Source organism: Astyanax mexicanus, chromosome 24 (assembly GCF_023375975.1).
Source record: "Astyanax mexicanus isolate ESR-SI-001 chromosome 24, AstMex3_surface, whole genome shotgun sequence".
NCBI lineage: Eukaryota > Metazoa > Chordata > Actinopteri > Characiformes > Acestrorhamphidae > Astyanax > Astyanax mexicanus.
The window spans coordinates 30395958-30420816 of NC_064431.1; the positions used below are offsets into that span (position 1 = coordinate 30395958).

Sequence of the window (24859 nt, forward strand, 5' to 3'; positions counted from 1 at the left end):
GGAGCTGCAGAGATCCACAGCTCAGAGAATCTGAAAACCGATAGATGTGGACAACACGAATCTGGCCTTTATGGAAGAGTGGAAAGAATAAATACATGTTTAAAGAAAAGCAATTAGAAATCCATGTAGTAATTTAATCACTTAACCCTTTCAGACCCTGAAATCCCTTAATACAGGGGTGTCCAAACTACGGCCCGCTGGTCATTTGCGGCCCGCAAGGTATTTTAGAAATAGAATGAAAGTTGGCTGTTAAGCAGGTTTTTATAATGTGAGATTCAAAGTTTACTACCTTCAAATGTTACTAGTTCATAGAGTCCATGTGTGTGTAATTGTTTTAGTATAAATTCACCTGTTCTGTTCTCTGCCTCAGAGGTTCATTAGAGAACATTAGTGATGAAACAGCATCATTAAGACCGAGAAACTGACCAGATAGGTCATAGATATCAAAGCTATGGAGAAGTGTAAAGAACTTATATCTCACAAAGCACTATTTAATCCAACAACATCAAGATGAGCAATAAGTAGAGAAGCAGCCAAGAGGACCATGGTCACTCTGGAGGAGCTGCAGAGATCCACAGCTCAGATGGGAGAATCTGAGCACAGGACAAGTATAAGTTGTGGACGCCACAACTCTGGCCTTTATGGAAGAGTTGGAAGAATAAATACAGTTAAAAATAAGCAATTATAAGCCCATGTAGGAACACAGCAAACATGTGGAAGTAGAAAGTGCTGTGGTCAGATGCGAACAAATGTATTTTTTTCCCCCCAAATACAAAAGGCCATGTGTGGCAATATAAGCTGTACCTTATGTTGAGGTACATTAGAGTATCTCCTTAAGTGAAAGCCTTTTTTGAACCCATGATTTTTATACCAGTAAAGATTATAAAAATTATCATCAACTGAATATGTGTCAAGAACTTGATGATCCAAAATTGTCCGGCTTGCAAATGAAAAACTTATATTAAAAGTTAAAAATATATATTGTATATTAGTACAGTGATACAGAATACTGTATGTACTTTTTGGATGGTTAAATGGTTCAACTCTGTACTTCCTGGGAAGATCTGACCCTGTAAATATCAAGTTTATACTTTTGAGGGTACAATTATTTAAAAAAGTTACTTTTGAGTACAAAAAAATACTTAAATCGTACCTCTGCTTTTTGTGTGTCAGGTGCCAAAATGTGAAAAAGTTCAAGGGGTATGAATACACAATCATAACACAAATTAAGAATGGCGACGCTCTGACGAAATTTTTTCCAACTGGACTGTGCTGAATTCTAATTAAATACCCCTGCTCTATGACATCATAATTAACACTGTTCACAGTTAATCTCCAGTACTATCTTTTTGCACACTGAGACTAAAACTCAACAGATGAGACTCTCAGCTATTTTTTTAACAGCAGAAATGTAACTTTAACTATGCACAGTTCCCGTAGTTTAATAACACCAGCAGCCGATCCGCGAGTAACACGACCTCTGAACTCACCCTCAGGGTTGGAGCCGTGGAGACGCAGACGAGTAAGAATCCGAACAGAGCTGCTACAGATTCAGCTCCAGCCATGATGAATTCAGCAGCACTGAGGTCTTTTTTATATATATATATATTATTTTGAACATTTGAATATTTATAACTGAACAGGCATTAAAAAGACAAGTATCAAATGACATTTTTACATTATAATTTTCAAAAAAAAAAGCAGGGGAGGTCATGTACAGATTTGGTTAGCAATTCCACACACTAGGATGTGCAATAAAAGTAATGTTGGAAGTTTACTCAGTCTAAAGTGATGTTTTGCATATTTTCAAAGTGAGATAATACTGAGTTCCAAATTCTGTAAGTTTTTAGTTGATCCTCTAATTTAATTGTATAACCAACTGTATCACCGTGTGGTACGGCAACACTACTGTGACGGACCGTATACACGCCTGCAGAGAGTGGTAAAGACTGTGGAGAAGATCATCAGAACTCCACTGCCCTCTCTGCAGAACATCTACCACCAGAGAGTCCTCAGGAGAGCTGCCTCCATCCTCAAAGACTCTACCCACCCCCAGCATGGACTGCTCACACTTCTGGAAGGGAGAAACGCTCACCCTTCCCTAAGTTAAATGCTATCCCCCCCCATATTTTGAGCAAAATCTACTCTTGGCCCACCACTAGTACTAGTTTTTAAGTACATTTTTTCTTTTTTGGTTTATTGATTTTGTTTACTTTAAATTAATAATAGAATTTAGTTTTTTCCGACTCTGGCTTCTGGTTACATACCCAGTTAACAAAAACAGGTCCGGAGGACGTCCCCCGAACCAACACCGCGAACGTCCCCAGGACGTTCCTTGTTTGCTGGGTAATTTGCTATTTACTTTTTTTTTTTTTTTGTGAAGAGTGTGTGGGTTTTTCTTTGGTTTTGAGTTATATATATTAATTTGTATATTTGAATTTTGGGGTGATCGAGTGTGCAGTGGTGTGTAAGAGTGAATATTTAGTGTTTTACCAGTTCTAGCCAGTGGAGAGAATTGTTCATTTGTTATATTTTTGATTTATATTTATTTAAAGTGTTTAAATGATTTAGCTAAATTCCAAATTATAAAATTTAGTTATTTTCTTTTTCTTTTGTGTTTTTGTATTTTGTCAGTGGTGAAGCCAACAAAGGACCGAGTGGACTGGACTGTTTATACTTCCCTCCTTGAGCTGCTGCCAGGGTTTTGGACTTCTGCATGGACTTTTGGAGTTCTGCAAAATCCGGTTTTCTTTATCTCTTAAGTAGATCTTATTTTTCTATGGTTCAATAAATGATTGTGAAATGTATACCCTCTCCAGTGCATTACTGTTGGCTCTACTGATCCCCAATGTGTAAGTTTTTTTTTTTTTTATTGGGTTAAGGGGTATTTTGGCCCATTTTAAACTAGCCACTACCAGACCAGTCACTACCAGAGTCTTGAAGCTACCTCAGAAATAACCATACACCTTACACTCTACACCACATGTCAAACACAAGGCCCGCCACGTCCTTTTATGTGGCCCGCGAGAGCTTGTAAGATCTTAGTGTCTATAATAAATAGATCAGAAGCGTGCTTTGACCAAAAACTACATTTCCCACAATGCTTGTCGATTGTATTACCCGCGAAGTTACGACTTACTGCCACTACACGGCAGTGTAGTCATTGATGTGGAAACCCTGCCGGAGGGAAGGCGTAACTTCGCGGGTGAAATGTTTATCCCATAATGTCCAGAAAAAGAGAAGCTGATGCAGACGGACGGCTGTGCTTCAAGGCGAAAGAACGGTATGCCTTTTGTGTTACGAAGAGTGTTACTGACCAAAATAAACGCTTTTTAGGAGAGATATAAGTTCTGTGTAAATATTTATAAGACAATAGCTGACAAAATCTGTTTTAATGACGTTAATAAACATCACTGTGACAGCGCTAGTCGCAGTTTCACCACAGTAAAGGACGAGGAGGTGAATCACTTATGTAACCAGCCTTTACTGATTTCTGCCCCCAATAACCCTTTCAATAACCTCCAATAGCCTTTAATAGTCTTCAGTGGCCTTCAACAGTTTGACCACTAAAACGCTTAGTTATAATTCTGAGGTTAGCATAACGCTAACTGACCTGTTTATAATGTAATCCGAGCAGTGACTCCGTGACGGCTGCTCTGAACTGCTGCTGTTAGCTGCTTGGGCTGAAAGATGAACTGTAGAGAGCTGTATTATCCGGTTAGTGGGGTTATTTTATTTCCTACACAGAAGAACTTAAATTTTTTTAAAAACGCTCCAGACTGACTCAGCTGAGTCCTGTAGCCCGTGGCTGGGCTGTAGTTCTGACTCAGTAAAGACTGCGGGCTTGTGCTGCTGCTGCAGCTCCGACTAGTGGTTGGATGAGGAACTGCTAAATCTGAGGAAATGCTAAATCTGTCACATGTTCTTAACAGATCACATTTTTTGATTTTATATTTATTAAGCCTTATTTCAGTATCAAACGTTTTGATCAAAGTTAATATAACTTGTATTTTATGTCATTTCTATTCACTTGAATAGTTTGGTTCTTGATTGATGGAGTTTTTGGATTTCATAACATGACAAATTAAAAGGATTTATGTTAATAGAGCAACAAGCAAACATTTTTTCCATTTAGAGTTATTTAACATTAAAGATTAATTACATTCATTTTATATTACATTTGGTTACATTTTATTACATTTATAAGTTACATCTGGCCCTCAGAGGACAGCCAATATGCCAATGTGGCCCTCGGCCAAAATGAGTTTGACACCCCTGCTGTATACCATCTACTATAAAGACATTTTCGCTCATACCACCCCCGAAACGCTGTTAAAGATCTTATAAAATTCTGCTGAAGACCTCAGTCTCTCACCATGGCTTACCTCACATTCAGTTCAGATTCGGCCGCTGGTCCTCCCACTTTCCTCTTTTTGGGGGGACCTGGCTTGAGAACCGTCTCAAGCTGTTCTGAACTGTACCCCAAGCAACATCATCACAGTTCCCCTCCCCGCATTGTGTAGGCGGGGTTCATTATAGCAAACTGTTGTTAAGAATTAACAAAATTTTGGGATATGAACACGCCTCAATTTACCGAGCTCCTCCCCCTGGTCCTATATATACATGGCACAGCAGTTGGTCTGTGGTATTATTTTATATGAACTTTGCTACTAAAATTACACCTTGTTGTTCCCCTCTTTATTAAGGTTCTAGTGCAGGGGTATTTAATTAGAATTCAGTATGGTCTAGTTAGAGAAAATTTCGCCAGGCCAAGGTCGGACCGGAGTAAAGTGGAACATTTTGCACTCTTGTCTCGGTTGTTTCTGCTTAATTCCTCCAAGTAACACCGCGAGGTTACATTACTGTTAGTATGTTTATAAAGGTAGTATTTTAATTTCTTTTTCTGGTGCGCACCATGTGTATTCTCATCTTTTCTCGCTTTATTCTCCAATTTCTCATCGCCTGCTTCTCCTGTGTGGCTCCGCGCGCTCACATCTGCACAGATCTGATTGGCAGAGGAGAGCGTTTGATGATCTTACAGCACACGTGATTGGTCTGTAAGTTTAATGCGCTGTAAAGCACGTAAACCATAAAGACAATAAACGTTCCGTCGCTTTAAATAAACACTGGCTGTATTAAATCCTTCTCAGTAGTTTATCGGTTTGGGTCCAGATTGGACAACATCTGGGTCCGGATCCGATCTGCGGTCTGCCTATAGTGACCTTTGGTGTAGTGCATGTAATTCTTTATTTTGCAGTACTAATGTATCTTATATTATAGTTTTTGTACATACAGTACTTTACAGCAGAATACTCAGAGAACAGAGTTAAACTGGAGTGGATTAAAAGTACAGTAATGATGCTGATAAACGATATTACTGTTACCTTTTCACTCAGTAATTTTAACACTTATCTGCTCTACTTTTATACTGAAAACACAGTGGGAACATATTTAACCAGAGTCTGGAAAAAGTGGTTCCCCTTTGTTTAATAAAGCAGGAGTGGATTTAATGTACAATAATGTGGAAATAATCAATAAATACATGAAGAAATGTTTAAATGAATGAATGAATGAATGAATAAATAAATGTTGAAATAAATAAATGAATACGTAAATAAATATACATATAAATGAATAAATAAATATATAAATCAATAGATAAGAATTGTATTAATTAATGTATTTATTTACCTATACAATTATTTATGTGTATTTACTTATATATTTATTTATTCATTTATATGTGCATTTATTTATATATTTATTTATTTATTTCAGCAATTTCATTTTTTCATTTATATACACACATATATACAGTTGTGGTCAAAAGTTTACATACACTTGTAAAAAAACATAATGTTATGGCTGTCTTGAGTTTTCAATAAGTTCTACAACTCTTATTTTTCTGTGATAGAGTGATCGGAACACATACATGTTTGTCACAAAAAACAGTCATAAAATTTGGTTCTTTCATAAATTTATTATGGGTCTGCTGAAAATGTCACCAAATCTGCTGGGTCAAAAATATACATACAGCAACATTAGTATTTGGTTACATGTCCCTTGGCCATTTTCACGGCAACTAGGCGCTTTTGGTAGCCATCCACAAGCTCCTGGCAAGCTTCAGGTCGAATGTTTGACCACTCTTCTTGACAGAATTGGTGCAGTTCAGCTAAATGTGATGGTTTTCTTGCATGAACCCGTTTCTTTAGCACTGTCCACATGTTCTCAATGGGGTTTAAGTCAGGACTTTGGGAAGGCCATTCTAAAACCTTAATTCTAGCCTGGTTTAGCCATTCCTTTACCACTTTTGATGTGTGTTTTGGGTCATTGTCTTGTTGGAACACCCAACTGCGCCCAAGACCCAACCTTCGGGCTGATGGTTTTAAGTTTTCCTGCAGAATTTGGAGGTAATCCTCCTTCTTCATTATCCCATTTACTTTCTGCAAAGAACCAGTTCCACTGGCAGCAAAACATCCCCAGAGCATAATACTACCACCACCATGCTTGACAGTAGGCATGGTGTTCCTGGGATTAAAGGCCTCACCTTTTCTCCTCCAAACATATTGCTGGGTGTTGTGGCCAAACAGCTCAATTTTTGTTTCGTCTGACCAGAGAACTTTCCTCCAGAAGGTTTTATCTTTGTCCATGTGATCAGCAGCAAACTTCAGCCGAGTCTTAAGGTGCCTTTTCTGGAGCAAGGGCTTCTTTCTTGCACGGCAGCCTCTCAGTCCATGGCGATGTAAAACACGCTTGACTGTGGAGACTGACACCTGTGTTCCATCAGCTTCCAAATCCTTGCAGACCTGCTTCTTGGTGATTCTTTGTTGACTCTTGACCATCCTGACCAATCTCCTCTCGGCAGCATGTGATAGCTTGCGTTTTCTTCCTGATCGTGGCAGTGACACAACTGTTCCATGCACTTTATACTTGCGTATAATTGTCTGCACAGTTGCTCTTGGGACCTGTAGCTGCTTTGAAATGGCTCCAAGTGACTTCCCTGACTTGTTCAAGTCAATAATTCGCTTTTTCAGATCCACACTGAGTTCCTTTGACTTTCCCATTGTAGCTTTTGTAGCTGAGTCTAATCACTGGGTCAAATGAGCCCTATTTAAATGGGCTCATGAGAAGTCAACAGCTGTAGTCAATCAGAATCACTTACAAGAAGTGAAGAGGCCATGACATGAAGCTAATTTGATTGACACAACTCGCTACATCACCAAAATTGACAAATTTTGTTGCTGTATGTATATTTTTGACCCAGCAGATTTGGTGACATTTTCAGCAGACCCATAATAAATTTATGAAAGAACCAAATTTTATGACTGTTTTTTGTGACAAACATGTATGTGTTCCGATCACTCTATCACAGAAAAATAAGAGTTGTAGAACTTATTGAAAACTCAAGACAGCCATTACATTATGTTTTTTTACAAGTGTATGTAAACTTTTGACCACAACTGTATATATATATATATATATATATATATATATATATATATTTATTTATACTTATGTAATTTTTGGTCCTCCATACAGGGTTTGAATGATGGTGAAATCTACAAAAAGACTAAAATGGAGATTCCTATTTTTTTTACGTTTTAAAATGTAATTTTGATCACATTAGTATTGTATATCACACTGATGATGGCCTTAGCCTTTTTTTTTATCACATTTCTTTCAGACCATTGAGGCTTAAAATTAAAAACAGAAAACAGGGTGTACAACCTGGTAAAAAGAAATTGCTTTCATCTGTTTTTCCAGTTTTCTGCTTTTTTCATTTCAGCCATGTATAATAAGGATTTTAGGATTTTCAATTTTTTTTCGTATTGTACTCCAACCTACATTTTTTACATCATTAAACGCAAAAGTTAGAAAGTTGAATATTTTTTTTCCTGAGAAAATTTCCTGAAAAGATATTTAATGTGTTTAATAAATATGAAAACCCATTTATTTCCTCTACTAAAAAAATAAAAATGTCATTTTACACCACATTTTCTATAATCAAATTTACCACTAAACTAATCACAGACACTCCACAGTAAAGCTCACCTGGCCTCTGAACGTACCTGTACGGGCGGGGCCGTGGTAAAACACACAAATAAGAGCCCCAGTAGAGCGGCGCTGACCGTGGCTCCACTCATGATGACCCACGCTGGACTGAAGTCTGAACACACACTGAGGCTTTTAAATAAACCCTGCAGGCTCTGCTATTGGTCACCACAGATAAACCCCCCGACAACAGCCCTGCAGTCATTAACCCCTTACCGTAAATCTGCTGTAAACATCAACTGAGATGCAGTCAAAGAGTAAAGGTGTGTTTGTGTATATATATATTTGGGGGGGGTAGTTGGTGCACGCAGTTCTTATTCAGTTTTTGACGGGGGGGTGGGGGGGTGATGTTGGTGCGCTGTACAATCTGCACACTGTACATCTAACTGTAACACTAGTGCTTTATTATCCATCATAACTGATTATCTTTACTGCACCCCTGTAAAATTTTACTGATGCAGGATAACTGTGTGTTATTAAAACCAGATCAAAACGAAGTTATAATGCAATTTCTTATTTTCAACAATAAAATAACGTAAAGAAGTATAATTTTATAAATATGCTGTGTGTGACAGTTGTCTATGAATGGCTCATATACGAGCTGCTTTAACACTATGTAACACTATAAAATCAAAATAGCTGGTCTAAAATACTATTAATACAATGTTTTAAGATATTTAGTAAATGGGCATTTCATATAATAATTTGGATCAATTTGATCATTTATTCCAATATGATTCCTAAAATTATTCAGTTTCTGTATTTGATAAAATGGCCTGAATATCTGCATATTGTCAAATCACAGTGTCCTGCCCAGAAACATGCCACAAGCTTCAAATAAAAAATATAATAATTATAAACTTGTTGAAGGTATATTTTCTGAATTATGTTTTTTTAATACAAATTATTACAATACAGATGAAATCTATCATAAAAGTAATAATGATGTAACCAGATTTAAGAAGGTGTGCATTTCCTTGGAGGCTGGCTGAATGTTATTGAGAAATTAATAAACACAGTTCCACATTGCATTATAACTTCGTTTTGATCTGGTTTTAATAACACACATTTATCCTGCATCAGTAAAATGTTTGTTTCCTTTATTCATGACTGGAATTGACTGTATTTGTCTATATTGTTGGTAAATAATCTCCGTGAAGAACTGCGAGCAGCAGGCGTCTCGTGGCCGGGGAACCGATGCCACGTTCGGCTTTTCCCCGCGCGCTGTGGAGATTCCACCACCACGGCACAATCTGCACACTGTACATCTAACTGTAACACTGGTGCATTATTATCAGCAGCTTATAAATGTAGATAACTGATTATCTTCACCGCACCCCTGAAACAGATCAAGAGAGAAAAATGCTCCTTTCCCTCTGAGCTTCTTGTCTTATTGTGCATAAAAAACATTCACTCGAATTACAGAATTCGTTGACTCGAATTAAAGAAATCGTGAGCACGAATTAAAGAAATCGTGAGCATGAATTGCAAATTGTTCACTCGATTGAATTATTTTTTTTTTATCCACGGCCCTTCACGGGCTTGTACTAAAGGTAGCGGCGGCTCGGGGCACCGGGACAGGTGGAGCGGCTGCTCTGGGCACCGGGACAGGTGGAGCGGCGGCTCGGGGCACCGGGACAGGTGGAGCGGCTGCTCTGGGCACCGGGACAGGTGGAGCGGCGGCTCGGGGCACCGGGACAGGTGGAGCGGCGGCTCGGGGCACCGGGACAGGTGGAGCGGCGGCTCGGGGCACCGGGACAGGTGGAGCGGCGGCTCGGGGCACCGGCGCTGGATGAGCGGCGGCTCTTGGTAGCGCCGGGGCTGGATGAGCGGCGGCTCTCGGTAGTGCCGGGGCTGGATAAGCGGCGGCTCTCGGTAGCGCCGGGGCTGGATCGGCCTTGCTCTTGTCAGGGCCGTTCTCCCCCCTCCACGACTCCGACTCGGCCGCCGAAGAGTTTCGCGGGAGAGGCGGTGCGGAGTCGGACTTGAGCCCGGGCAGAGAGGCGCAGAGCTCGTCCTCCTCCTCCGGGAAGATGCAGCAGCAGCAGAAGTCCGGGCCGGTGTGAGCGCAGTCCGCCTCGCGGTGTCTGGGCTCCGGACACCACTCGCACCAGCCGAGTTTGGGGCGAGGCGTCCACTGCTGCTGCAGCCGCCTCTCGCTGGCGTCCTCCCACCACTGACGGAGCCAAACAAAGGCACGATTTGAGCCCAATACCACCCCGTGCCGTGCTCCGCTCCGCAGCTTCCTTCCCACCGGGTCACTGGACCCCTCCCGCATTCTCCACCACTGTGGTAGTCCCCTGGGGTTGGGGGCGTGACCACTGTGACCCGGAAGGAGGAAGCTCACAGACAACACAGACACGGGGAGTAAATGAACTCAAACCATACCTTTATTAGCTTCAAACGCCCTCCACCACACCCAAAACAAACTCAAAACATAATGCTAGCCCAGTGGGGCTCTATAGTTCAGTAGTTTCTTTAGTTTATTTTGTTTTAGAGTCCGCGCAGCCTCAGCCCTCAGCTCCCCAGTCAAAGTTCTCTCTTCAATGAGCTGAGGCTGAGTTTTATAGCTGTCCCAGCTGGCTGCTTAATCAGTCCGGATGCGGGCCAGCTGGGTCAGATTAGGCTGTGCGCTCCGGCGTGGGGTGGACCCACAATTCCCCCGCCTCCTCACGCCACAATATATATATATTAATTAATTAATTGTCAGGTATAATATATTTACAGCTCTGGAAAAAATAAGAGACCACTTAAAAATGAGGGGATTCTTTGATTTTACCAAATAAAAAAAAACTCTGGAATATAATCAAGAGGAAGATGGATGATCACAAGCCACCAGAAGAAAAGGCATCCAAGGTTATCCAAAAGCAGTGTGTAAGACTGGTGGAGGAGAACATGCTTAAAAACAGGATTATTCCACCAAATATTGATTTCTGAACTCTGAAAACTTTATGAATATGAACTTGTTTTCTTTGCATTATTTGTGGTCTGAAAGCTCTGCATCTTTTTTGTTATTTCATCTATTTCTCATTTTCTGCAAATAAATGCTCTTGGAATTTGGAATTTAGGAGAAATGTTGTCTGTAGTTTATAGAATAAAACAACAATGTTCATTTTATACTCAAACATAAACCTATAAACAGCAAAATCAGAGAAACTGGTTCAGAAACTGAAGTGGCCTCTTCTCTGCATCTCAGTTGATGTTTACAGCAGATTTACGGTAAGGGGTTACTGACTGCAGGGCTGTTGTCGGGGGGGTGGGGGGGGGTTATCTGTGGTGACCGATAGCAGAGCCTGCAGGGTTTATTTAAAAGCCTCAGTGTGTGTTCAGACTTCAGTCCAGCGTGGGTCATCATGAGTGGAGCCACGGTCAGCGCCGCTCTACTGGGGCTCTTATTTGTGTGTTTTACCACGGCCCCGCCCGTACAGGTACGTTCAGAGGCCAGGTGAGCTTTACTGTGTCTGTGTCTGTGCTTAGTTTAGTGTTAAATCTGATTATAGGAAATGACATTTTTACATTTTTAGCAGTGGAAATAAATGGGTTTTCATATTAAATATTAAATATATTTTCAGGAAATTTTCTCAGGAAAAATATATTTAACGTTCTAACTTTTGCGTTTAATGATGTTAAAAAATGTAGGTTGGAGTACAATACGAAAAAATGTTAAAATCCTAAAATCCCTATTATACATGGCAATTTATTTTCACCAAGTTGTACGCACTATTTTCTGTTTTTAATTTTAAGCCTTAATGGTCTGAAAGAAATGTGATTTAATAAAAAGGCTAAGGCATAACATCAGTGTTATATACAATACTAATGTGACCAAATTACATTTGAAAATGTAAAAAATAGGAAAAAATCTCAATTTTTGGTCTTTTTGTAGATTTCACCATCATTCAAAATCTGCAGTTTATTTTTATACTGTGAAAATAATTCTGGAAGAGTATACCAAACTTAATGCTCTAAAAACTCTAAAATTAAAGATCTATTTTACATTGATTTCCATTCGAACTTAAGACAATTTTTTGCTTTTTCCTGTAAAGTCACTATTTTGGAGATACTAAAATAAATTTTTACTGGGCAGCGGCGATATATGCTAATGTCACATTGACGTGGCATGTATCAAACTGGATTAATGACACTCCCATCCCCATGCTTTTTTTTTTCTAATTTTGCTAAAATTTCCCAATATATCTGGCCAACTGACCCTCCTATTTAGCTGATACTCAGCTGTATATCCCCCTATCACTAGTGATGCCCCAACACAATCAGTGTGAAGACTAGCACATGCCTCCTCCGACACATTTGAGGTCAGACTCCGCCTCTCTTTGAACTGCTGCTGATGCAGCATTGCCGAGTAGCATCACAGCGCTAACGCTCGGAGGAAACTGCAGTTACCAGGTTCTGATACTTTAGCTCACAGATGCAGCCTTGTGCTGATCCACATCACCCTAGGAGTGATGAGGGGAAAGAGCGCCATCTACTGTACTGTACCCACCCAGAGAGAGCAAGGTCAATTGTAAGGGCAACTCTCTCAGGGCTCTGGCAGCTGATAGCAAGCTTCATGAGTGGAATTCGAACAAGCGACCTCCCTAGCATAGTAGTTGTGCTTCAGAGCAATGCTTCTTTCAATATTGGGGCTGTTAGTTCACTGGGATGTGTTGGGATGTTTTATATTGTTTTATTTGCTTGATTTGTTTTATCCATTAAAATCCTAAAATACACAATCCAACCTCACTAAAGGATCAGGAACATCAGTGTTATCAAAGTTTGTATGTTGCTCTTTTCTTCACCACAGGAAAATGTTGAAATCAGCAGCTTCCACATCAACTCCACCGTCACCAGCCGCTACGCCATCACGGTCATCACCAGCCGGGTAAAAAATCAACACACAGATTCCAAGGAAATCCATTTTGAGGTCAAGATTCCCAAGAATGCCTTCATCAGCAAATTCAGAATGTGAGTAAATCTGATCATTAACTTGGTTAACTTAAATCATTACGTTTATATGCCTGTATTTACTCTTTAAACACACATCTATTTCTTCAGGACTATAGAGGGGAAGACGTATGATGGAGTGGTGAAGGAGAAGGAAGCAGCTCAGCAGCAGTACAGTGAAGCAGTCGCTCGAGGAGAAAGTGCCGGAGTGGTCAGGTACAACCTCAAAACCAAAAGTTTCAGAAGTATCACATTCATTACTCTGTAGTTAGAAGTAACAATACTAGTGTTTAAAATGCTCCTGTAGATATTGAAGTACTCACTTCAAGTTCTACAAGTTCACACTTACCGAGCTTCTGATTGCTCACACCTGGACTGCCTTGTATAAATACCACCCCTGTTTACTTTGTTACCTCACAGGGTATTGAGTCTAGCTTGCTAGCTCTTTTACGCAGCGTTTTTTTTTTATCTTTCTTTCTTGTTGCCGACTCCTTTTTGTGTTTTATTTACTTTTCCTCTACAAATGGCCTGGTGTCTTCATGTGTGTTCATCTGTGTTTATCAGTAGCTCCGCCCCCTTGTTACCCACTCCCAGGTGTTTCCTGTCCCCTTCTGTGTGACGGTTCTTGGACGCCTTGTATGTCTTATCGTCAGTCAGGTTACATGTACCTTTGTTTTTGCAGTTTCTATCATCTCTGTGATTCTTTGTTTCTTTAGTGTCTTTGGTTAATGTTTGCTTGTTCTGTTTTCTTGTACTTGTACTTTTCTTTACTTGTGCTCCCTACCTGACATATCAACTTAAGCTTTTTACTCTTTAAGTAAAAGTGTAAAAGTACTGGTTTCAAAACTACTTAAAGTATAAAAGTAAAAGTAATAAAAGGTAAAAAAAAATTAAGTCATTAAGAACAAAAGCTTAGGCCGAACCACAGAGTCCTATAGTGCATCAACTCATGTGTGTGTGTATATGTGTGTGTGTGTCTCAGTTCAGTGGGTCGGACTCTGGAGGAGTTTAAAACCTCAGTGACGGTCGCGGCTCTCAGTAAAGTCACCTTTGAACTCACCTATGAGGAGCTGCTGCAGCGACGCCACGGAAAATATGATCTACTGATCAACGCTCAGCCCATGCAGCCTGTAGCAGATTTTAAGGTACAGTAATCAGTAGGGGGGTGACGAGATCTCGCTAGATTAAAACGGACGATATTTCTCGTCAGGCTTAAACCTGTCTCGCGGGGCAAAAAACAGTTAAGTGTGGACTTTTTAAGAGGGATCTGGCAACCCAGAAGCGATAGCGATAGAGTGTGATGGCTGAGCAGTGAGAGCAGCTCTCAGCAGAAGACCAACAAGACACAAACCATATATAAATACTTTAAGTAAATCCTACACGTGACTGTTTCATAGGCAGCTGTACTAATCCCATAGCTCTGTACTTTACTTAAAAAAAAATGTTCTGTCTCTGTTTGCACTTCAAGCAGGTTATGGTTATGCATAGTTAAATTACAAGAGATTTAGGAGAAAAAAACACAAACCATAGTCTTAATATGACTGGTTGTAGTTTGCACTTATTGTTTGCACTATATAAGACCTATAAAAGTTTTATTTTTATTTTTTATTCTTATTTCTATTTCTTATAGAATCAATGTGTGAGAGAAACCTGTCTGTTAAGTTTGTGTTATATGATTTTGTCAATTAAAACTATAGTTTTCAAGCTATTTTTCATTTTTGACGTTTTCTTTAAAATGTTATTTGTAAATCTCGTCTCGTCTCGTTCTCGTGACGTATCTCGTTCTTGTATTTCTTTAGTTAACTCCACTTTAACATGGCAGGTCTCGTCCTAATGAGTTTGAACTGTCTTCTGGTGCACCTACATGCACTCTGAATATGCTGTTAAAAATGGAAACAAGCTCATTTGGGTCATTTTGGGTGAAATGAGTCGATTCTCTTGTTCTGCACCTCTTTTAGATTGACGTCTCTATTAAAGAGAATCCAGGCATTTCCTTCCTGGAGGTGAAAGGAGATCTGAACAGTGGTGAACTGGCCAATGCTGTGACCACAACACGATCTGGCGAAGAGGTGAGAATAAAGCTCTATTTAGCCCCCTGCGAAGCTCATTACTATCTTACACCTCACCACCAACGGTCTGTTTTTCTAGGCATGGATACACTTCTACCCCACCAGTGATCAGCAGACCACGTGTTCCAGCTGTACAGAAAATGGACTGAATGGAGATTTAATCATAACGTATGATGTGGAGAGAACAAACCCCAACGGAGACATACAGGTAATTATTTACAATATTATTTAAGAGAGCACTTCAGTTTCTGAATCAGTTTCTCTGATTTTGCTTTTTATAGGTTTATGTTTGAGTAAAATGAACATTGTTGTTTTATTCTATAAACTACAGACAACATTTCTCTCAAATTCCAAAAAGGCTGAAATAACAAAAAAAAAAAAAGATGCAGAGCTTTCAGACCTCAAATAATGCAAAGAATTAATATTCATAAAGATTTAAGAGTTCAGAAATCAATATTTGGTGGAATAACCCTGGATTTAATCACAGTTTTCATGCATCTTGGCATCATGTTCTCCTCCACCAGTCTTACACACTGCTTTTGGATAACTTTATGCTGCTTTACTCCTGATGTAAAAATTCAAGCAGTTCAGTTTGGTGGTTTGATGGTTTGTGATCATCCATCTTCCTCTTGATTATATTCCAGAGGTTTTCAATTTCTTGAGGTTTTCAACTTTCTTGAAAGTTCTTAAAATGTTGCTCTCGAGCTTAATTTTTCTCCTCTTGGGTGAGATTTTTGCTTTCGAGTTTTAAAAGGGGTGGTTTTGACAGTTTGGGGGCGGAGTCAGGGTCACCTCCCTCAGCGAACGCTATTGGCTGATATCGCCGTGGTTCGTGATGGACCGCCTACCTCCACGAGCCGGAGGAGGGCGGGGAAAGAGAGACGGCAGGAGAGTTAGCTAGCTGGCACGAATTGACATCATCATTTACACACGCAAAATGTTAAAACACACTGGTGAATTTTTTTCACCTGGTATTTTTGCGCCCCCTACTTGTATTTTTGCACCCTCGACTTTTGACATTGATGTGACGCCATAGCTAATGACCTGTTTTTCTCTGTAAAGCTGCTTTGTGACAACTTCTGTTGTAAAAAGCGCTATATAAATAAAATTTATTGAATTGAAATTGAATTGAATTTAAAATATAAGAAGAAGCATTATTTTTTGATTGGTTCTCTCTTCTCCAACAGATAATGAATAAATATTTTGTGCACTTCTTTGCTCCCGCTAATTTGATTCGAACTCCGAAAAATGTGGTCTTCATCATCGACCGGAGCGGCTCCATGTACGGCAGGAAAATCCAGCAGGTGCGCCAAATATAATAAATATACCTTTATGTGTTTACTTCCATTTCCTTCAGTTTGTAGGAAATTAGAGCTGACATTGTTCCTTATGGACTATTGTGGGTAATAAACTCTGTTACTGTTTATATTAGACCCGGAGTGCATTGGATCATATTTTGGGAGACCTCGATAGTGGGGACCACTTTGGGCTGATCCTGTTTGACAGTAGTGTCGACGTCTGGAAACGCGAGCTGATCCAGGCCACCAGCAGCAACGTGAATTTAGCGAAGCAGTTTGTGAAAACCATTCAGGATAGAGGAAGTAAGACGGTTTGAAAATTGTTTTTTTGGGAGCAAATATTCAAGTTTGGACAAACCTTCTAATTTAATATTTTAATTTTGTATTTTTTCCTAGTTTTTCATAGTAAATGAACAATGAAGTGAAGTGATTCCGACTATGAAGGAGCACATAAGGAATCATTCAGTAACTTTAACATGTAAAAACAGTAGTTTAACTTGAGGCTGGTAACTCTGATGAACTTATCCTGTACCGGAGAGGAAACTCTCGCTCTTCCTTTCTTAAACTAATATATATATATATATATATATATATATATATATATATATATATATATATATATATATATATATATATAATTAACTGGGCTGAGCCCCCTATCTTTACATACCCAGGCAACGCCCCTGAGTTGCATCATTATTGGGTTAGAATCAATATTCTGTTTAATTAATAACTAACGTTTCAAGAGTTGACTTTTCTCTCGCAGCCACTGACATCAATTCTGCAGTTCTGAAGGGGGTGGAGATGCTCAACAAACACCAACGAGAAGGCTCCGCCTCCATCCTCATTCTGTTGACTGATGGAGCCCCAAATACAGGTACAAAAACACCAATCAAACCTTTTTTAAAATGGCTTCTGCCCCCTTGTGTCTGCGTGACCCTTCTCCTGATTTTTTGAAGGGTGTAGTAATGAATCTATTAGCAAAGTCGCAGGACAATCTAACCAATCTGATTCATGATTTTCACTCTGGGGGCGGGGTCATGGCTGTCTAGCCCCTTCTGAGCGCTGTGGTGAAGGTGCTACGCGTTGGTTAGTGTAAAACGGAGCTCATGCTGCATTAGTTTAATAGTTAGCTTACTATCATGGAATTGCGGCTGCAAATAAGACAGATATTGTGTCATATTATATTAAAAAGCCTTTGATGATTACAGAAGGGGTACCCACTATATTCACTGCACGCCACTGGTATCAAATATAGGGTATTAGTCAATGAAAAAGGCGTGAACATTGGCTTTATGTTGTGCATCTTAGCTTCTGAACAGCAGAGACGTTGCCAGATCTGCCAGTATTGGATAAGCGAGCTGCATTCTTTTACCACCAAGTCAGTGAATTTTCCTTCTTCTCCAAAATATATCAGGACCTGTGACGACAGAAATATTAAAATGTTGCTTTTTTGTTTATTTATATTTTGCACTACTTGGGTTAAAACTAAATGACACAATACAGTAAGTTTATAACCGTGCATTTAAGAACCCTAAGATTGACACCTACTGCATTGGGGCACATTAGGCACTAGTGGTAATTGATATTTTATCCAATAACCAGGAGAAATGATCTTTTTGTCTCATTGGCAAAATGTACTCGTAGATGAAATAGAAAACAGCCATATTGTTTCCAGCCAAAATAACTTAAGCTCAGCTAACTTTAACATGCATTTAACAATGTCTCTGTTCTAATAAACGAACCACACACATTAGACAGTATTCCTAATAATCAGCACAGAGCTGAGAGTCGTTCTGTTGTTGAGGTACATTAATGTTAATCTCATTGATTTGTTATAAGTTAAAATTGACCTGCTTTCTCGGCTCCACCGCTCAGTTCTGTGCGTCTTGGGCTGAGATGGTGCAGCACTGAAGATGTGATGTTGAGGTAGGCAAGGCCGAATACATGTCATTGTGTTGTTCTTGCTGTCGAGTCTAAAATGCTTTTTTCTCGTAACTTATAGCATTCACATTCGCCGCTTCCATATTCCCGCTTCCAACTAAAAACCTCCGCCTCCTCCTTCTTCCTGCGCGTGATGTAACGCCTAGCGTGTTGTGCCACATTAAAAGTAATAGTAGTTTTAAATTAAATAAATGATTCCTCTAGTACTGAACGATTATCAAGCACTCCAAAACTTGATAATCAGCAATTCCTGACCGTTCTATTGAAATACAGTGGTGTGAAAAGGTTTTTGGCCCCATCCTGATTTCCAGATTTTTTGCATGTTTGTCAGACTTAAATGTTTCGGAACATCAAACCAATTTTAATATTAGTCAAAGACAACACAAAGGTTCTTTGGATGTTGTTGTGGGGTCTTTTGTGACCTCTTGGATGAGTCGTCACTGCCCTCTTGCGGCAATTGTGGGCGGCCGGCCACTCCTGGGAAGGTTCACCACTGTTCCATGTCTTCGCCATTTGTGGACAATGGCTCTCACTGTGGTTCGCTGGATTCCCAAAGCTTTGGAAATGGCTTTATAACCCTTTCCAGACTGATAGATCTCAATTACCTTCTTTCTCAATTGTTCCTGAATTTCTTTGGATCTCGGCATGATGTGGAGCTTTTCAGGATCTTCTGGTGGACTTCACTTTGTCAGGCAGGTCCTATTTAAGTGATTTCTTGATTGAGAACAGGTGTGGCAATAATCAGGCCTGTGTGTGGCTAGAGACAGTGTACTCAGGTGTCAGAAACCACAGTGACCGGATGTTTTAACAAGGGGGCAATCACTTTTTCACACAAGGTCATGTAGGTTTGGATTTTTTTCTCCCTTATTAATAAACACCTTTATTTAAAAATAGCATGTTTTGTTTACCCGTGTTGTATTTGACTAATATGTAAATTGGTTTGATGTTCAGAAATATTTAAGTGTGACAAACATGCAAAAAATCAGGAAATCAGGAAAGGTGCCAAACACTTTTTCACACCACTGCAATGCTGACATTCCTGCCTCCCACAGGTGAAAGCAGTCCAGACAGGATTCGAGTCAATGTGAAAGAGGCCATTGGGAAGAAGATGTCTCTGTACTGTCTGGGGTTTGGTTTTGATGTTAACTATGATTTTCTGGAGAAGATGGCTCTGGAGAACAACGGATTCGCTCGCAGGATCTATGAGGACTCGGATGCTTCTGACCAACTACAGGTAGGAATAAATATTACAAGTACAGGACAGATCATACACATTATACTGCCAAAACTATATACAGCTCTGGAGAATGTTAAGAGAGACACTTCAGTTTCTGAATCAGTTTCTCTGGTTTTGCTATTTATAGGTTTATGTTTGAGTAAAATGAACATTGTTGTTTTATTCTATAAACTACAAACAACATTTCTCCTAAATTCCAAATAAAATATTGTAATTTAGAGCATTTATTTGCAGAAAATGAGAAATGGCTGAAATGACAAAAAAAGATGCAGAGCTTTCAGACCTTAAATAATGCAAAGAAAACAAGTTCATATTCATAAAGTTTTAAAAGTTCAGAAATCAATATTTGATGGAATAACCCTGGTTTTTAATCACAGTTTTCACCTAGCAACACCTTAGCAACCACATAGCAACTGCTTAGCATTATCATAGCAACCACCCCAGACTCCATAAAACACCCTAGCAACCATCTAGCAACGTCCTAGCATCAATATAGCAACCATCATGGACACCATAGCAACACCTCAGCAACCACCTAGGAACTGTTTAGCAACATCACAGCAACCACCACAGGCTCCATAGCAACACCTTAGCAACCACATTGCAACTGCTTAGAAACATCATAGCAACCACCCCAGACACCATAGCAATGCCTTAGCAACCACCTAGCAACTGCTTAGCAACATCATAGCAACCACCCCAGACACCAGAGCAATGCCTTAGGAACCACCTAGCAACTGCTTAGCAACATCATTAAAATAATTTGATTTGATCATAGCAACCACCAGAGGCACCATAGCAACACCATAGCAACCACCTAGCAACTGCTTAGCAACATCCTAGCAACCACCACAGACACCATAGCAACACCTTAGCAACACTTTAGCAAACACCTCACAACCACTTAGCGATACCATAGCAGCGCATTAGCAACCACCTAGCGACACCTTAGCACCACCATAGTGAATGTTGGGAGCCATTTTTGCTGCACAACTGTTTTTTAGTTATTTCTAATTTCTTATTAAATGTTTTCAGTCCTTTTAACTGTAATCGCTTGGTAAATGCAACCCATTGTAAATGTATTCAGAGTGGAAATAAAGGTTGATAGAAGGATGGATGGATGGCTGGATGGATGGTTGCATATAAAGAATACATGGAAGGGTGAGTTCTGACCTCAAGCTTTTCCAGATGAGTTGAAGCTGTTATAGCTGGAACAGGTGGGCAGATATCATTTTAAACCCAGACGAGCGAATACTTCTGGCAGGATAGTGTTAACCAGTGATGGGAATAATGACGTTGAAATAAACTGGCCTTCAGCCAATCAGAGAAAATAGGTGGGTGGGTGTTTAGAGCGCATAGCGAGAGATGGCGAGTGAGGAGGACTCCAGCGGCAAAACAGCCTTTTCCAGATGGAGATACGACACTACTTCAAACTCACTGAGGTCAAAGGTAAAAATGTGTACGTCGTGTGAAACCTCTATGCAGGTACTTGTCTTTGCTGTCGTGCACTCTATTCATCTGGCTTATGAAAAAGGTGGGGGCCGGGGGGTGGGGGTTACGGGGGCGAGTCACACAAAAGTAACGCAATAGTTACTTTTACTGGCAACTAGTTACTTTTATAGTGGAGTAACTAAGTTAGTAACTCAGTTTTTTGGAGAAGTAACTAGTGACTATAACTAATTACTTTTACAAAGTAACGTGCCCAACACTGGTGTTAAATGCCATATTTCAGTGCTGTTCTGGGTCGATGGCATTTGATTCAGTGCTGTCTTCATGTTCTCCAGGGTTTCTATAAGGAGGTCGCCACCCTTCTCTTATTCGATCTTGAGCTCCTCTATGAGGGAGCGTCGAACCTCACCGAGACTGCTTACAGTATGTACTACAACGGCTCTGAGATCATAGTCGCCGGAGAAATCACAAACAACAGCCTGGAGAGTCTCAAAGTGGAGGTCGTTGCATTTTCGGTAAGACCATCTCTGTCTAAATAATCTGCTATTTAAAGACCATTTTCAAAGATTCACGTTGATAGAATTACACTAGTTACACCCAAGCAACCACACAGGGTACCACAACAACCATCTGACTAGGGGCTGCAATGTATTATTGGGACTATGATTAGTTGACACGATTAGTAGACGTTTTTTTTGAGCCAACATTGCCGGTTATGTTTATGTAATTGCAGCCCCACACCTAACAACACTAGCAACCACCTGGAATACCAGAGTAACCACCTTAGCTATGAACCTCTTAGCACCAGTACTGCAACTTGGTATCTTTTGTCTACACATAAACAACTCCCTGAACTGAATAGACACATCATAGCAACCACTTAGCTACACCACAGCAACCATCCAACAACACCTTAGCAGCTTTCCAGCAAGCAGGCATTTTAAAAAACCATGTTTTTAATTCTGCTGCAGAGAAATAAAATCTAGCAAGCACTTAGTAACACAGCAACCACATACCGTACGATGCTACAGTAACCACATAGTAACAACCTAGCAACACCATAGCAACCACCTTGCATCAGCCGAATTAGTCTTTCATCCAACATCAACACCAACACCCAACTACCTGTGATACCACAGCAAGCAACTAGACACACAAAGGCAATCACTTAGCACATAGAAACCACTCAGTAACAACATAGCAACCACACAGTAGGTTTAAATATATTAGTCGTAAAAACAGGGTTATGTTCTGATTGATGTACTTTACATCACAACAGACGATTTTACAGATTTATTTTTACAGAAAGAATGGCATGCAAAAGTTTTGTGCACCTTTCTTTTGTCACAATGATGCTAATAACACAAAGGGGTATCACATCAACCACTTCGCAGCATTGTACAGCGACCACCACAGATATCATACTTACTACTCAGCAACACTAAAGCACCCAACTAGCACCAACAGTAACACCAATGCTAACTAGTTAGCAACACCATACAAACAAGCTAAAATACCATAGCAACCACCTTGCCACTTAACAAAGAGACAGTATTCCATTTCCACTAAATAAGTACAGATTTGTGCTTAACAAAGTACAAAGCTTGTCTCTGGGGCTGTAAATTATATTGAGTACAAAAAAGTACCTTTCAGTGAAAGTCCTTTTTTGTACCCATGTTTTTTTTTTGTGCCAGTAAAGATTATAAAGATTATAAACTTAATCCTCAACTGAATATGTGTCAAGAACTTAAATATCCAAAATTGTCTGGCTTTCAAATAAAAAATAATATAAATTAAAATATATTTTGTTTATTAGTGCAGTGATACTGAATACAGAATGTACCTTTTGGCTGCAGGTTAAATGGTACAAATTTGTACTTATTGCTGTTAGAAATGACTTTGTACTTCAGAGGGAACAAATCTGAACCTGTGAAGACCGGTATTATGAAGAGTGTACTTTTAAGTACAAAAAAGTATTTATATCGTACCTCTGTTTTTAGTGTTGTCTGATATTTGATTGGTCCTATTGTGTGTGTGTGTGTGTGTGTGTGTGTGTGTGTGTGTGTGTGTGTGTGTGTGAGACGTGGATGGTTGTTTTCTTTTTTAATTTTTAGAGAAGTAATAAAGTGACATATGCGAAGGATGTGTCTCTGAAAGCTCTACCTGATGTTGAACCTCAACATGAAAACGTTACCCAGCGAGTCTGGGCTTACCTTAAAGTCAAACAGCTGCTGAAAAAAGAGTGAGTGCAAACTGGAGTGATTTACTCTTTGTACGGCATGTCCAAGTAGTAATGAGTTTATAGTTTTAAAGTCGATGCTCATTGCTAACTTACACCCTGCCAACATTTGTCTATTTACACACCTCCTGCCTGCATGGTGGTCTCGCCCACCAAATTTCTGGCTTATTGCTTGCTATCTTGGCAACAGAAAACACTGGTGCACCACTAAATGAATGAATACAACCTAGACATACATCACTAGTTAGCTGTTCATTGCTATCTTGGCAGTAAGTTGTCAACACAGGCGCATCCCCAACATGCGTACACACTTGTTGCGCTCAAAACAAGAGAATACATACCTATTGTGCATTTCAAGCTGTGCAAAAGTGTACTTTTCCCGTCGTTACGATAGCAAAGACACGCAGACACGCCCTAAATCAGGCTGTTTTAAAAATCATGTTTTGTTGTAGTTCTGTTGCAGACACATATAACCTAGCAAGCACCTAGCAACACAGCAACCACATAAGATGCTACGGCTAACGGTTGGTGGCTCGTCTACAGATCGCTCGAATAGAACATCATGGTCTCAACTGCATTGCATGCAACCCAGTTGAACTTTTGAATGATTAATAAAGGGGATGTGTAGATTATAATTATATTCTGTATTATTATTCTGCATTAGCTTTTCTCTTGACTTCCCTGATACATGTCTGATGATTTGGGCTGATGATATAAATTATGCAAATATGTAACACAACCATTGTCTCACAAACTGTGTCTCAGATTGACTCTTACGGGGGCGGAGAAAGAAGCAGCCAAGAAAGAAGCTCTGGATCTCTCTCTTCAGTACAGTTTTGTGACTCCACTGACGTCTATGGTGGTCACCAAACCCCAGAAATCAGACACACAGATCGCCCACAAACCTGAAGAGAGTAAGGAGGAAACGCCAGCTCTGTGTTTTTAGTTTAGTTTTGGACAGTTTTAGATCTTTAGACCATAAGATTGTGTGATTTGTGTTTGAATGGGGTGCAACAGTTTGTGAATCCTTCTTATGCTACAGTGATACAAATACACTAGTAACATCCAATTAACTACATAGCATAGGTACCACAGCAACCACTTGGCAACACCCCAGCAACCATTCGGAATGCTGAAAATACTGCATAGCAATCACTTAGCAACACTGCAGCAACGCAACCATCTCTCAACACCATAGCACCAAACACCAATCGATACTGTAAACCACGGAGCTAGACCACAGCAACCACCTGAGATACACCTGACAACAGCAACGACTCAGCAACACCATAGCAACAAACATAATCGATACTGTAAACCACAAAGCTAGACCACAGCAACCACCTAAAATACACCTGAGAACAGAGAACACCAGGCCTTTGTAGAGCTAAATTTAGTGTTGTTGTCTAGACAACCCAAAAAGTGATGTCCACACATGTGGACGCCAGGTCATAATTCATATTAGTTTAACAGGAAATCACTGTAAACAATAGATTATGTGTACTATACAAAACTGAATCAAGAATTTAACATTTTTCATCAGGAGGAGTCAGAGGAGAAGGAGGAAGAGTAGGACATGGACAAGTAGTACCAAGAGTACCATATGGAGGAGGTCTGTTCTCTCTTTTTGTGT

General features: G+C 39.8%; 1 protein-coding gene and 1 long non-coding RNA gene across 22 annotated transcripts in view; both read left to right on the forward strand.

Annotated features, from left to right (window-relative positions):
* LOC103044542 (inter-alpha-trypsin inhibitor heavy chain H3) overlaps positions 1–24859 on the forward strand; it is a 97548-nt gene that overhangs the window by 58123 nt on the left and 14566 nt on the right. The window contains exons 1-14 of one of the 21 annotated variants that reach the window (XM_049471520.1): positions 11373–11480; positions 12851–13011; positions 13102–13206; positions 13973–14135; positions 14949–15059; positions 15139–15267; positions 16247–16363; positions 16492–16660; positions 17124–17234; positions 19354–19535; positions 21323–21502; positions 23102–23229; positions 23992–24140; positions 24770–24838. The exons of the other annotated variants lie outside the window; for them this stretch is intronic. Coding sequence (XP_049327477.1) covers positions 11406–11480; positions 12851–13011; positions 13102–13206; positions 13973–14135; positions 14949–15059; positions 15139–15267; positions 16247–16363; positions 16492–16660; positions 17124–17234; positions 19354–19535; positions 21323–21502; positions 23102–23229; positions 23992–24140; positions 24770–24838 — 1849 coding nt within the window. The 5' untranslated portion in view covers positions 11373–11405. Of the gene's footprint in view, positions 1–11372; positions 11481–12850; positions 13012–13101; positions 13207–13972; positions 14136–14948; positions 15060–15138; positions 15268–16246; positions 16364–16491; positions 16661–17123; positions 17235–19353; positions 19536–21322; positions 21503–23101; positions 23230–23991; positions 24141–24769; positions 24839–24859 lie in introns of those variants that run through there. 21 annotated transcript variants of the gene reach the window in all.
* On the forward strand, positions 2085–2807 carry LOC125787385 (uncharacterized). The gene is made up of 2 exons (XR_007429277.1): positions 2085–2346; positions 2635–2807. It is a non-coding gene; the product is annotated as an uncharacterized LOC125787385 (long non-coding RNA).